This window comes from Thermobia domestica, chromosome 1, assembly GCF_964235325.1.
Source record: "Thermobia domestica chromosome 1, izTheDome1.hap1.1, whole genome shotgun sequence".
NCBI lineage: Eukaryota > Metazoa > Arthropoda > Insecta > Zygentoma > Lepismatidae > Thermobia > Thermobia domestica.
Genome location: NC_137454.1, coordinates 197,722,150 through 197,738,241, shown reverse-complemented (window position 1 = coordinate 197,738,241; position 16,092 = coordinate 197,722,150). Strand labels below are relative to the sequence as shown.

General features: G+C 35.8%; 1 protein-coding gene across 2 annotated transcripts in view; it reads right to left on the bottom strand.

Moving 5' to 3' along the window:
* l(3)73Ah (polycomb group ring finger 3-like lethal (3) 73Ah) overlaps positions 1-15,869 on the bottom strand; it is a 33,170-nt gene extending 17,301 nt beyond the window's left edge. The window contains exons 1-3 of one of the 2 annotated variants that reach the window (XM_081768064.1): positions 15,742-15,869; positions 5,314-5,394; positions 2,212-2,328 (exon numbers count right to left, since the gene is read on the bottom strand). In XM_081768064.1, coding sequence (XP_081624190.1) covers positions 2,212-2,323 — 112 coding nt within the window. In that variant the 5' untranslated portion in view covers positions 2,324-2,328; positions 5,314-5,394; positions 15,742-15,869. Of the gene's footprint in view, positions 1-2,211; positions 2,329-5,313; positions 5,395-15,668 lie in introns of both variants that reach the window. The other variant, XM_081768073.1, reaches the window with a different exon arrangement.
* Positions 15,870-16,092: the final 223 nt, after the last annotated feature.

The window sequence follows — 16,092 nt, the reverse complement described above, 5'->3', positions numbered from 1 at the left end:
CAAATATATCAAACATGTAGAAAGTATTGAAGGAAGCTACGAAAACTTTCAATCTATTTTTGATGAAAGGATTGAAATCTGTGTACAAGTAACAGATTCTTTAGAAGATGAGAGTGTTGATGATAGCTCATAAACAGGAAAGGTAAGAGACTACATTTTGATCACACATATATTAATGAAATGAAATGAAATATTTAGTTTTACGTCCCACGGTTATGCCGGTTAGGCTAAAGGAGACGGTGATTATGAGAAATGAATGAAATGGTGGAAGAAAGTGGGAGGAAACGGGAGAACCCCGAGAAAACCCACGAGCACGGACACATATATTAATGTTGAAATAATAATTATTATTATTGTTAGTAGCAGTAAAAGTAGTAACAGTAAAATGGCTATTGCACATGCTTATTATATTCGTGGTTCTGACTTTGATTTCCAGGCACAATTTTCGTTATTGCCTTCACATTTTGAGACAAGTAGAGGACTTAAAAAGAATATTAAAAGATAGTGAGCATGTTCTAGAGGTCCAGAAATAAAGGCGACGGAAGTTATGTACTGACATCACCCAATAAAAGTTGGCTGGCTGGCCATATACATTCATAGGCTGTATCTCCAGGGAATTTGTAGTAATTTTCAGTCACTAATACTAATAATAATAACAGTGGTACTCATCCTCTAAGTGCTTGGGCGCAATCACTTCCCAAATTTACCGTTACACCCAAAATAACTAGTAGAGGATTGCCCCCACCCCCAGAAAAAGGAAAAATAAGGATGAGTACCTATACTAATTTACATCCCAAATAATAGGAAGCTATTTAACGTGGCAGCCAGTGGCAATTTCTATCGATACAAAATCAATCTAGATTTTCTTATGCCTCCCTCCACAATTTTGCTCTTTCAATTAAAAGAGAATGCATTCTTGGCTATGACAATTATTTTAAAATCCTATGTTCTTCTTTACAGGTAACGTTCTTAAAGGCATCATTAAAGTATAATTAAACCGATTGTGTTACTTTCAATGAAATACTTTGTCTTTCAAAAAATAAAATAATAATATAATGGGTGCAACCAGCACCTAAAACCTGCCTGTGGACACTCCTGAATAATAATAATAATAATAATAATAATAATAATAATAATAATAATAATAATAATAATAATAATAATAATAATAATAAAGCTATATTAAATCTATCACAAGAGGGAATAACATTATGTCTATTTTTCACTTGTTTTCCCTTTTTTATTCTTTCTTGTTTCTCCTTCTATCTAATGACATCGAACATCTGCCACCAACCACCGTTCTAACTGAGGTTGGATTGGCCTTTTGGTAGTGGTATGAGAGAAGGCTCTCATGTTTTGGAATTTTCTGTATAGAACAACGTTAACGTTTGAGGTTTCATTTCGTACTCATGTTTCGCGACATAGAAAAACTACAAAGTCTCATTCAGGGAAGAGGAGTCAAAGCCAACTGTCCCCATACTTCATACTGGTAAGAAAAATAACAAATTTTTAACCAATTCCTCTATATAAATTTGAATTGATCACTATAATGTATAATACAACCGTCACAGGTGTTCTGGGTATAGACACTGGATTGTTCAAGCACAAAGGGAGTTGTGGTACTAATCATGTGATTTGAGTGAATAAACACCGATTTTTAAGAATGTATGGTTGTTCGGGAACGGACTGGGTAGCGTAGTGGTTAATGCACCGGCACAGTACGTCGAAGACCTCAAGTTCGAGTCTCGGTCCAGTTAAGCACTTTTTACTCTTTGTTACTCTTTGTGTATTACTGTTGCCATACTATTGACTTCCCATATTACGATAGAGCAGCTGTTTTCTATTCAAGAAACACATGACATCCATCTTGGGTCCGGAATTCTTCACGGGGCCGCGGTGGCTCAGTGGTAGAGTGTTCGCATCTGGTGCATACTTTTTTTTGATTCGATCCCAGTCCGCGCCAAGTGAACTATGTGGTTGGCAAACTATATGCGTGGGTTTTCTTAGGGTTCTTCTGTTTCCTTCCACTTTCTTAATTCACCATTATCACCCATCTCACCATCACAGTCTCCCTTAGCCTCGGTGCAAAAGAAGCACGTTAAACAAAGCAAAAAAGTTTTTCTAAGGGAAAATTAACATCACTGATAATAATTAGAACTTACATAACTGTTCAAAGAAAAAAATAGAAGAGTTAGTGCATTATTTACTTACAAGTATGAAGACACTCGGTGACTGTAGTAGCATCTATCAAATAGCCCCTGCAAATTTTACATGTGATGTGACTATTGAGTGTTTTTAACTTTATTCTCCTTTCCAGAGCCATGTCCTCTGTAAATACAATGGACATACAAACATGAAAAATTAATCATAAACAAACAATATACAATGTGAATACAATACAATTTTGAAACATTCAAAGGATTAGAGTTAATAAGAAGCATCCATAACCCTACCAGGTATTGAATCTGAGACATCTTAGAAAAGAGAAAAATCTACATCTCATCCAACTGATCTACTTAATCTACGGAAAGGTGAATTACCAAATCATGAAGTCTGAAATGACCAATTTGGAAGATAAAACTTACGTTCGTTTTGTCTCGCAAAAGCAGCAGCACAAGTAGTCAAAATATGCGTCGCCACTATTGAAACAGTATAGTTATCGTGCAGGATGCTTGTTTATGGCAGCAACAAAGCAGCCTGTAGAATAAGTAGTGATGAATCCGCTAAACAACTACAATTTGTTATGAACTGAAATGTTTGCTTGGTAAAAGTGGTCCAATGCCTAAAAGCTGTGGTATACCGTTGGCGCGCAAAGTCTACGGAAGGCGGTGAATGACTCTTTTCGAGTTCAGCTTTCGTAGTTTGAGAAGTGTTCGGTGGGTGATATGTATCCGAATATCCTGTCAGAAAATCAACTACTCTTATTTCAATTAGCTGCAGCAGACATTTCCCATCATCTATTGACAGCTTCATAAAACCTATAGTGGACAATATCAGCACTGATTCCCTTAATAGATACCATGACTTTTCGGGTGAGTTTCAGTTTATGACTGTCTTTTCGGCGCTTCACCTTATTCACGTATCGCTTGCGATCAATCAAAAGAACCCATTTTTATCGAACGTAACAAACCCGCATGTATGTTGTGATAGTAAAGAAAGCTAGATTTCGAAACGTATATTCTTCTGGTGCTTGTTTAATATATGCTGAACTCAAGTATCCAGCGTTTTGCGTTGTCGATTCGTTTCAAATGGGCCAATAATGTTTGAATACTAACATCCCACCTTACTTCACCTGTACTTTGAGATGCATCCGCTTCTACTACAGCTTTCAGGTTCTTGTTATCCTTGAGCTTAAGACGTCCAGACGGTTGACGGATCTTACCAAAACGAAGATGTAATGTGTATTCATTGGCTATATCCTCGAAAAATACTTGCTTGATATTACGACACACAAATCTTGTTAATATTAAAAAAATCTGGTCACCTCCTCTTCCTTAAAACAGTCATGTACCCTTATCCATGTAGCAAGATTTTCTGACCATAACTTATCCAGAGAAAATAACCACCACCAAGATTTGGCACCGTTCTACGTCACATACCGAATAGAAAATATACTTCGAAAGTCTAGGTATTTCATACTGAATTACCCGACAACTTCAACGATTACTTTAGCGTCTAAGTGCCACTATCCAATACAAAACCTGCTGAAACAACGCACAATAAACGGATATAAAAACATCTCAACAAATTCCGGGAACCATATCTATCCTTAAATGTTTCACAATCTATAGTATTGCACGAAATCTGTGAAATAGAATGAATTAAGTTTTGTGCTCCTACGTACAGTCACCCACATAAGTAACTGGACTCCAAGTAATGAATTATAACAGTCAGGGGTCCAGGTACTTCTGTGGGTGACTGTACCAGCGCAAGCAAAGAACATGATATGCTGAAGTCAAATCTAAACTTCAAAGTACAGTTGACTTCGCATTGTATACGAAGCTCGGTTCGAACCTGCAAATGCATGCACAGAAAGCCTGTTAGCCAAATGAATTTGGATAAGTCTTTTCACGAAACCAGATACAAGTGTCTTAAGTATATTCTAACCTATTAATTAATCAAAATAATCACTCTTAATAGTTTCTGTATGTATATACAAAAAGTGGAATACTAGATAGTAACGATCAGTGCATTTTGATCTAAATAAGCTACATATATCCATTAATTTCTAAACAGTTTTTCTCTTAAATTAATAATATATGGTTGCAACTTTAAGGGGAGGGGGATGTACGTGACAAAGAATACATTACATTTCAGCAACCTGTCTAATGTAAAGGTCACTCTCATTTTGAATTGGTGGCCCACGGGTTGTGGTGAATGTAAAGGTCTGCAAGGACTCGGGCCGAGCCCGCGGACCTACAAAGCATATATCACTTCGGGCCCGGGCCGTAAATTTTCAAATATACAACCATATTTCTCGGGCTTTTTCGGGTCTAACTTTGTAAATATACTGTACAACGATAATACTAAATACGTGACATATAAAAGACTCCTTTAATTCTTGAAACTGCCTTGATTTAAAGAACAAACTTCGCAAAGTTTCCTTATACATTCTATTTGTAACAAACTACAGCGGATCTCGTTTATTCGAGGGGCATGGTGAGAGCACTTACCTCTGGTGCGTGGGTTCCCTGGTTTTCGACCCCTGAACAAGTTAGTTTGTGGTGGACATCATCATGTCCGTGGGTTTTCTCGGAATACATCCACTGTCTGACTCCACCAATTCTTTCATCATTATTCACTCTCCTTAATAATCATCTCCCTTAGCCTAACAAGCAAAATACTGGGATGTCAAATTGAAGGATTTAATTCCATTTTCTCGTTTATTCGAACTAGGATAATTCGAACAGAAGTATATTTGGAACAAAGGCAAAAAATCATGAATAAATCGAGCTTTTAAACCTCTTATCTAGATATTCGAATTACTACAATACAAGAAGTTTTAATGATGGAGTGATTGTAAACAGAAATGAAATGAAATCTTTGAGTTTTACGTCCCACAATTATGCCGGTTAGGCTAAAGGATGATGAGAAATGGTGAAATGAAGAAAGTGGGAAGAAACGGGAGAACTCCGAGGAAACCCACGCACACGATGTGATTATAAACAGAAGAAAGCAGTTACAATTGGTGTTGAGTTATCCACAGACTCGCTTGGCCAATTGTATTTCCGGCTTAGGTTTGTTTTAGCAACTACGAAATACTGTGTTAAAAATAAATAAATAGCAATTATTTAACTGAAGTACATGTATTACCTGTCTTCCAACAACGACCACCATCGGAAAGCTGGTTACGAGTCTAATAGCTTCAATCGCTGGTGTATACTTGAAGTAGGCCTGACACAAAGAAAAAGGAAAAGTATTACTTCGGACTACTAACTAAAACATGTACACTTTCACATATAAAGAACTAATTTTTAACTTTCTGCATGGATATTTGAACTTAAAAAAACCATGAATTCAATAGTCGACATTACAGCTAATTAATAATATAAATATCAGATATATTTATATTTATATATATTATAATAAGTTTAAGCTATATCACACACAAAATCCTTAAGGAGAGCTTTCTACTTTCAACACTATTAGCTGAGACATTTTTGGGAATTTAAATATATTTTTCGGAGTGTATTCTTTGTGTATAGGAACAATGTCTTCTTTATATTCGTTGAAAATCTCTAACCTTGGTCAAAACAAAAATAGATGGTATTGTATTAGAAGTTAAGTAGCTGCCACTACAAAACTTCCAGTCCTCGTGTTTCCGATCTGACTGCATACCAGAGCACAAAACAATTTTTTGGTACTGGTGATTAAATCAACGCTTCTGTGTAACATGCTCATTTGTTGTTTCATAGCTAAACATTTTCCGGTAGGGAGCCTTCTACAAGGTGGAAAAGGAAACAATCCTAATTACAATTAAGGAAAACGTGTCAGGTTGTGCTTCATGCTAATTCCTAATAGTAAACAGTGACGCTTCCTGACGGTAACAGATCTCACTAGTGACCAGGCAATTTGCAGATTTAACTTTCAAACTGTGTTGCTTGAATTTAATGATTTCAAAATTGGACAATGCCATAACTATATTTAGATTCAAGCACTAATATTTGTGTTTTCTAACCAATATATTGTGTTCTGATTTAATTTTCCGTATCAACATGTATTGTTTCGATTTATTTTGAAATGAACACTAATGATATTGAATATGAACATACATGCTGTTTACTATTAGGACAAGAGCAGTAACCACACTTAGATTTGAGCATTAAGTATTCACATGTTGGTGAAGGGCAAACAAAACAAAACTTTAAAAAAGTAAACAATCAGAAGTATAATTACGCACGACTTTAGCCTGTAGTGTGGAGCAATTCGAAGGCTTGGACGCAACATCTAATGTCAATAACAGAATGGATACAGACCAACATACGAAGACGCAGAACACAATTGTATGGTAAACATTGTAAGCTAGCTTGTACTCAATTCTGGGTTTAGAAATGATGAAAAGGATTTTGTGGAAATGCGTCTGGAGCTCCCCACGTACAATTGGTCATGCATGTAATCAAAGGAATACTTATCTTACCGGGTTTTAATTAGGTTAGACTAAAGTTAGTAACATAGATAATGGAAAATCGTAATTCTTACTTTTTTCCGTTGCCATTAAGGATATCTTCCACGTCTCTCTTGGGTTTTTCACGAGTTAACAATTATGGACTTTCATTTCATTCATGGAGCCGTTAATTTTTAGTGTTGAAATGAGTCAACTTCCGTTCGGAAACTTTATTTGAGCTTCCGATTTTGTATTAAAACTTAATATACGTTCAGTCTATAAAATTAAAGCCACAGATCGCCACTTTAGGTATGATGTTAGTCTAACGGTAGTAGACATACACTCATGTCCAAAATTATTGTGGCATGTCTATAAATATGTTGTTGTAGGAATATAATTTGATAACTAATTCGCCCGGTATTTCCTATAATGTTAGTATGTGTATAATCGGCAAAGACATGTATGTGGCAATTTTCATATCAACAGAGCAGTAAATAAGAATAAAACGAAAATAAAACTTTCTTGTCCATTTGGCAACATTTTGGTTTACTCATTCTAATTTTAGTATTTATAATTCTTTTTCTGTGAAATTTACCACAAATATACATTTTCCAATTATACACATAATATCAGTATTAAAAGTACCCTGCAAAATCATTATCAAGTTATATTCTTACAAGAAGACAGTTATAGATATGCGACAATCACTTTGGACATAAGTGTACATTATTTAGAGAATTTATTCTTTCTTTAGTATTGTATCATGCCAACATACTTAAAATAGAAAACAGCATCTTAACTTCTTCCACCCGAATTTTAAGGGTCTTAATGAATGCTATGTATAGAGATATATAAAAGATGGATGAACTTGTTCTGCGTAAAACTCTTGCATAAAACATGTCTTTAGTTCCAATCACGTTACGAACTGATATTTTCGTTTATGCATAAATTATTAATGGCAATTTTATTCCACTGCCACTACATTTTCAGAATAGTTGTGGTAAACTTGATTAAATTTTTACTAACACGTTTTCGTCATAGAACATTACTCTAAACAGTCCACAAACAATTAGTTTGAACTAGAAAACACATTGCGTTCATAGATTTGCAATTGTTGTCGCGTATCAACTGGCTGATTAACCTTGACTATTGAACTTCAGATCTTTTCCGTTCAGAATGCAGTTAATAAATGGTTTTTCATGCTATAATGAGAAAAGAAAGGAGGAACATATTGACATTTCTTCACTAAAATTCAAAGTAAAAAATCCCAGAGCAAAAATCCATGAAAAATCTTCGATATTTTCTTCAAAAAAGTCCCCCTTGCTTTTTTTAAAGTAGACATTCTACGGAAATCAACGTCGCGTTAAGTGCAGAAAATGTGTCTTCCATTAGGAGTAATGGGGAATATCCAAATATTGTCCTATGAAAGACATACTTCATTGCATTGGTAAGGTACATCTGAATCAGAATTGGTTTACATGCAATTTTGGCTTCACGTGTTTCCGCCCTACATTTATGTATTTCTCCCCGCTACTGTTAAATTAGTCACTAAGACAGTGGATTCGAAACACTCACATATGCTCCATTGCCAGTTTACCTAATTACGACCTCACCATCTAGTTCATAATCAAAATTTGTTTTTCTCCCGAATCAACCTTGATTACCTTTTTTGACAATCTGATGGTTGAATTTCATCTAATTCAGTTAATTTTTATCGTAAAACGTGTACATCCGAGCCGCCATCTAAGGATCTTAACCCGTAATGTGTCAAATTTCATCTTATCGACGTACAGGTTTAGTTTCGGTGCACCACCAAAAAGAATTGTTGAAAAATAATAATTCTTCCACTAATTTCCTTCATATTGTCCCCTAAAAGGTCTCCACTGGACGAAGTGAAAATATCTTACTTGACAGATAAAATTCAAGGCGGCGAACAGAAGTAATTGTTGAAAAATTACAATTCTTTTACAATTTGCCTATAAATACGGCTTTCGGATGTGGAGCATAAAAACTAGTGCAAAAATATAAACCAACTGTGCTAAGTAGCCACTTAAAAGCACGAATTGCATCCATCCGAGTCAGGACACGCGTAATTGGTATGCTCGCGCGACAGCGCGTCCGAAGGGAGCAGGCACGTCAACGATGGTGGGTATGGAAAGTTGCTTTTGGCAATGATACGAGTTTCAATAGCACTTGTCATGGTTTCATACTAGTAACGCTTCATTTGCAAATACCAGGTGTGTTAGTTAAAGTTTGCCGGTTTTACCGTTAGATGTCTCTAGCAATATGTATACATTTCTATAATGCGGCATGTACGTCATTTACCTTCAAAAATACACAAGTCACATTCGACCAACAGAATAGCGTCAGAGTTGTTTACCTCAGTGAATATGGCGAGTTTCGTTCCAAGTAAATCGCATTTGCGGCATGCATTTCTGTTCTTATTTCATCAAAAGAAAAAAGCAGCTGAAGCTCATCGGTTGCTGGTAGAAACCTACGGTGAACATGGCCAAGTGATTAGAACATGCGAGATATGGTTTCGTCAATTTAAAAGTGGAGATTTCGATTTGACAGACAAGGAACATCCCGGTGCAGCGAAAAAGTTCAAAGACGAGGAATTGCAGGCGTTATTAGATGAAGACCCAACCCAATCGCAAGCACCATTAGCACAAACACTAAATGTGACTCGAGGAGCAATTTCCCAACGTTTAAAAGCCATGGGAAAGATCCAGAAATATGGAAAATGGGTGCCACAACAACTGACTGATAGACAAATGGAAAAGCGAAAAACCGTGTGTGAAATCCTGCTTCAACGGTTCGAAAGGAAATCATTTTTGCATCGAATTGTCACGGGGGACGAAAAATGGATTTATTTTGAGAACCCGAAGCGAAAAAAATCATGGCTTGCACCTGGTGAAGCCGGCCCATCGACGGCAAGGCCAAATCGCTTTGGTGGTAAGAAAATGCTCTGTGTTTGGTGGGACCAGTTTGGTGTGGTGTACTACGAGTTATTAAGACCTGGTGAAACAGTGAATACGGATCGCTACAGACAACAAATTATTAATTTGAATCATGCGTTGATCGAAAAACGGCCGGAATGGGCCCGAAGACATGGCAAGGTTATCTTGCAACATGACAACGCGCCGTCTCATACCGCTAAACTGGTCCAGGACACATTAAAAACACTTAATTGGAAAATATTACCGCACCCGCCGTACTCTCCAGACCTCGCCCCGTCGAACTATCACCTTTTCGCCTCGATGGGACATTCACTTGCAGAGCAGCGCTTCGCTAATTTTGAAGACATCGAAAAATGGCTCGTCGAATGGTTTGGCTCGAAAGAGAAAAAGTTTTTTTGGGATGGTATCCATGATTTGCCTAAAAGATGGGCAAAGTGAGTAGAATCCAATGGTCATTATTTTGAATAAACAAATTGTGAGATTCCCTGAATATTAAGTGTTTTCTTTCTCGAAAAAACCGGCAAATTTCAACTAACACACCTGGTATAAAATACAGTTTATATACATTTTGCAGAAATATGCCGCCGGTGGAAAATAACATCTAATAGTGCTATCTTTCGTATGCACTCACTTATTTCCTCCATCGGAGAACACTTGTAATGATTTCACACTAGTAATACCACACTTGTAAATCTAAAACACAGCTGTATTGGTATTACTTTGTATTTAATTCTAACGTCTGCAAAAATGTGTTCCTTCTAAACATGCCTTCTCATGCAAAGCATTGAATTTTACCTGTAAATCTTCCGAAATGTGGTACGCCAAAACTACTGCACCCTTATCGATACAATTTTAGTACTAAAAAGAACCACTGCTTCTTTCTTACATTCAGAATAGTAAAAATATTATTTAGTAAAAAGATTTAACCGTAAAAAATATATTTCTCTGAATAAGCCCACAAAAGCAAAAGTGAGTGAAGTACTCCGAATAATAGGACCACACAATTTGACAAATTATATATATTTATTCATAATATAGGTAATTGCGTGAAAAGGAATTTCGAAAAGTATTCACTTTAAAATCTGCTCATAGAACTTCTCCAGTTTTAATGAACATAAATAAAACTAGAGCACTTAAAAAAAGTAGAGTATGGGGAGTGTCTCTTCGACGGTTCCCAATGGAATTTATTGCTTCAGATTGACATTAGTCAAGGGAAAGGATAAAGCGTTTATAAACCCATCTTAAAACAAGGGCGTAGGTTCCGCAGATGGAAACTACACAGTAAAAGAGGAGGGGAGCTTACATTGTTAGATGAATGGGTACATTTTCTCCATTTCTTACATTTAACTTACGTGGTTCATACATTTATTTTCAAAAACTTTATTTATTGGACTCAGATCTATTCAACTGAATTCCAAAATAGCCCTCCGTTATCTTTTACAGTACAGAAAACCACTAGCACTCATCATGAACAGCTTGAATTTCAGCCACACTGTGTTGCTGTTTGTATGATGAAATGACTTCGTCGTCGTTACTGGTTATAATTTTTGATATCATTTAACTTGAAATTCCTTTACTATTGGATTAGAAATTGAACGCAGTGGACCCCCCCCCCTCCAATTTAAACTACCACTCTCCAAGTTAGTAGGACTGGAGATCAGCCTCCCTCTCAGCAACAAAGCTAGGTAAGATACCTACAGTTTCACCGAGAACCAAACGTGGGACACAATGTAGGGTTTATTTCAGGGAAGACGAAGGCCTTGCCGACAGCAATGCATTCGGAAAGATCTGTATTATAAGCCTTCATTTTTTCAAAGTCCTCTGAGGTAATATTTACATGGGTACTGAAAGCGATTTCTAGTGTAACTTTTCATCATTTACAAGTTTCCCAGTCTTTCTCTATATTTTATTTTTAATTACGCCTTCAAATGAAATAAGGTTTCCCTGACTTGTCGTCAAACATTTAGGCTATATTATTAGCAATAGGAGAGGCCGGGATAATAAGAGACAAAAAAAATTCTAGCACTTGTATTGATTTCTTGAGGAACTAGAAAAAATGAAACCTGCTGACACATTTTTCCAGTTGCTTTTTCATGCCAAAAAGTCAGTGTCTCTTATTACCTCTAAGGGGTAATAAAAGACAGGGCTCTCATTGCTCATGCAAATAGAATAGAAAATGAGTAAGAGATTTAAGAAACATCTTCAGACAATTCTGAACAATTTCCATTTTTCAGATCTGACATATGGAAATATGTTCCCGAAATATCAAGATTTAAAAAATGGGCTTAAGTTTAAAGTTGCCCCTCCAGTCTGAAGGTGCCCTTGGACTTTGCAACATACAAAAACAGTGCTTAAAGTATTAAAAATCGTTACATTTCACTTAACTTCAGTGCTCCGTGGGCTTCACAAAAATTTAAAAGGTTTTCTTCATTATTTTTGCGCATCCGTTACACCTGTTCGCCATATTTTACAACTACCATGCAGCTGAAACCTTCCGCGAGTGCTTCCGCATCCGGCAAATAGTACTAATTTCCACATATCTTTTCTCGTATTAAACATAACTATCCTGCCGAACTTACATTTCTAAACATCAAATAAAAACTTCAAATTATCATTTCTTACCTCATTTCTTCTGTAAATTTTCCTGATTTTTATAAAAACCGGAGGGGTAGCTCTAAACTTAACCCAAAAAATGAAATTCAATAGTTTGGAAAATTTAGTTGCCTAAGTATTAAATATCAAAAACCATCAAAACAAAGTATAGTTGTTTTACGTACAGTAATCTAGATACATCATGGACAAAACTCACACTATCAAATAAAAAAAAAAAAAAAAAAATGCTGACAAGAAATTTTCTGAAGAATGTCGAAAATGAACTTAAAAAGTGCCTAATTTCGCAATTAAGAAAAAAAAAAAAAACCCACCGCATTTGAAAAATAGTTGTAGCTAAGTTAAAGTGGATTGAAAAAGCTATTAAATTGTAATCATACAAGAAGAGAACATTGAAAAATGTTGTAAATTTATTGTTGATCAAATTTTATGTAAAATATAGCCTATGTAGAAAACTACATTTTTTTTTTTTTGGAAAATATGTAAGATGAATATTAAACCTTTCACGATGTACAGTTGAACGAACATATGGAAGCTACCCTATGTAAACTCAAAATTAACATTTGAAAACCTCATAAATGCAATTTACACTTTAGTGTAACATAATTTTAGCAGGTAGGCCTTATTAATTATCTTAGGCTGGACCACTTAAATAAACGGTAAGTCTTTACTTTGACTCCAACTGTGACTTTAATCGGTTCTTATAGGTTCAGTTACTTCCTGGAACTGTTTGTGCGTGAGTCACTTGTTGGAACTGTTCGTGCCTTTGGTGTGACGTCTTAGTTCATATTTTTCCCACTAGGTGTCTCTGTAGTTATATGGTAGTTGGTTAGTGTGATGTCACATGTTCTTTGTGCATGTATGTGTGTGCTGCTGTTTGTGGCATGCGGGAAGCGCGTAATTGAATTGGTTGAATTGAGTTAGAGAAAACCTATCATAGTTGTGGTCTAAACTGAAGATATTTTCGACGTATTGTAAAAGTGGACGTTTATTGGTTTCTTGTTTGTAATAATAGCAAGTGTGCTCGGTTTAATAAAACGACGTGTGTGCGGAAAGGAACATTTTTCAGTAATGTTGAGTATTGTGCATGTGTTCTTGGTATCTTATTTTTTCGTGTGTGGAATCAGCAGTTATGAGTTCATTATTCATGAGTGTTCTCCTATGGCGAAATGGTGAGTGTTTTCTTTTTTTAATTCATATTATTTTAATTCTTGATTTGTTTTGCATTTGAGTATTAGGCAAAGTATTTGGTTTGCTGCTGCTTGTCCTATTGTCTTGTTGAGATGTATTTTTTTTTCTTTGTCATGCACTGATTTATGATTAGAGACGAGTGTTTTTTTTTTATTTTTCCCTTCTTATCTTAGCTTTATAGTAGTGGTGTGATTATTTATTATTATTTTGGATGTTTTTATGGTACTTGAGCGGGGGGTTTGGGGGGCGGTAGCCCCCTATTTAGATCGGAAAATTCAGTCACCGCTTCACCTGAATTGATGTTTAGTAACATTGTGGCCCTTGTACTTATAGTATAATTCTTAACATCGTACATTACTTTCACTGTGTTAGTAATTGTAATCGATTCATGTGATCCGGTTCCGGGAGCAGTTTAGGAATGATTCCTAAACTGCTCCCGGAATCGGATCACATGAATCGGTTGAAGTCACTGTTTGGCTCAAAGTAAAAATTTGCCAAATAAACATATAGGCCAAAAAGAACTGTTGCATATAGGCATGAGTTTAACAAATATTAAGAATAGCCCTACAAACACCTAGGCCTACCAAAAGAAGAGGAGCCATCTTTCTTCTTTGGTTTAATCTTTCTGTTTTGGTTTCAAAAGTCCTTTTTCACTTTGCTATATACACAACGAATTTTTTGGAGCTATCCTCTGGAAACCTGGAATGGCCTGTTTCCATCCAGCTTGTTAGGTCCATAAAACACAAATTTGGCTGTCACTGTTTGAATGTCATCATAGGCAGGCCAATTAAAACCACGTAGTCCTTTTTTCAAAATTTAACCTTGCACGGTCCTTCGTCTGGGAAAGCAATAGCCCTCCCAATTTACCAGTCAAGATCATAGTACACGGCGTAATACATTTCTAAGCAAGATTCTGCTCTGGTTGGATCAATTTCTCCTGGCAAACTTTCACCAGGATGATGAAATTAGTTGATCCACAGCATATTCTCCACTGTCACTATCTACGCACAGACTCTTGACTGGATTGCCAGAGTAAGAGTTTTCCTATTTACTTTCTATATACAAAAAACTAGCAGGTTATACTCGTCACATGCGCTAAATAAGCATGAAATTGAACTGGGGTAATAAGAGACATGCCCTCAATTGACCTGAAATGCAATGTTTCAGCGATTTTCAAAACTTTTCATCAATCTTCATAGTCTTCGTCACAAAGTTACATAGCAGTCATTTCAACATTTCTAACTCACTTTAAGGAATAAAATTTTATTTCAAAAAAGTCACGAACTTCCGAGGTAAGTTCAAAGTGAAGGTATTTTTTCACAGTGTGACAATAATATAAAAACTCATATAGTTCATAAGTGCCAGTGTGGTGGGGAAGTAAGGACATTGACGTTGCCATTACTTAATTTTTTAATATTTTTGATTTGATATTTAGGTTATTTTTTGGCCATGTCTCTTTATTACCCGTCTATTACCCCGGCCTCCCCTACTTAGGAGGCAGATCTTGTGAGATTATGCGTTACTAACAGCTCATATTACTCATTATTTATACTTCAGTTCATTCGTTGATTTTGCAGCACTAATTAAGAGCTTCTAATAGCTTATTCTAAATGAAAATTTTGAAAGTGCTCTACTACATGCTACATTTTATTTTAGACTAAAATTCAACTCACCGGGTTTATTCATCTAGTTTTAACAACCCATAGCAAGACCTTTTAGGTTAGTTTCTAGTAATGTTTAATAAGTAACTTAACAAAACAAAGTGTTCTCCTTCTAGGTAAGGCCTCTCAGAAACTAGAATGATCCACCAGTAAACTAATCCCTGCAGCCTAACTTTCAATACTGTATGTTGCGGAAGTCGGCCTATACACTTTTCTTCTCACAAAGGAACCTGTATGAAAACAACTAATCCTTTTGCTTTTCATTCGTGACAATTTCTGCTACTATAAGCTACCATTGTTAATGTTCTTTCTTTTATTGAGTATTTTGCTTCAGCTGAGTTATTGCGCGAAATCGGCATAGTTTCATGCAAATAAAGAATGAAAGAGACTGTCAAACATGCTACATTGAATAAACAAATAAAGGTAATCCTGTTATGGATGCGTCATGTATGTTACAGTTTTTATTTTGTCCGAGCAAGGAGTTTATTATGGTGAATTGTAACTTTGAGGTCACAAAAAGTTAAAACCAAATTAGAAATTCATAGCATTTCTGACAACCTATATATAATTTAATACACTAAATGAGTAATTAACAATATTATTATTACGTATTGTATATCAAATTAAAAATAGTTATTACACCTTCACAAGTAACTATTAAGTGAAACTTTATATCACTATTCACCAATTACATGATTTCTTCGTACACACTCACCCAAGTCACCGCAACTCCATTCTTTCCCCAATTGCCATTGCCATCAGTAACCAATATAGCCAGATCTAGTAACATAATTAGAAGACTTACGTAAGACATTTTGGTGAAATTTATTTCCCGAACTTCGTGAGACTAATTCCGTATGAATTCGCTTAGTTAGCGGATCAGAGCGCAACGCTACGTTATATATCCCTTTGGGGATCCCATGGTACAATTTGTGCCATACGGGGTGTTTCATGGTACATTGCGTTATAACTCTCCTATTTGAGCTTTTTCGTCCGTTTTTTTTTTTTTTTAAAGTCCAGAGGCATTGTAGAAGACATTACGTATTTCACACCTTCCTGCGTCGAG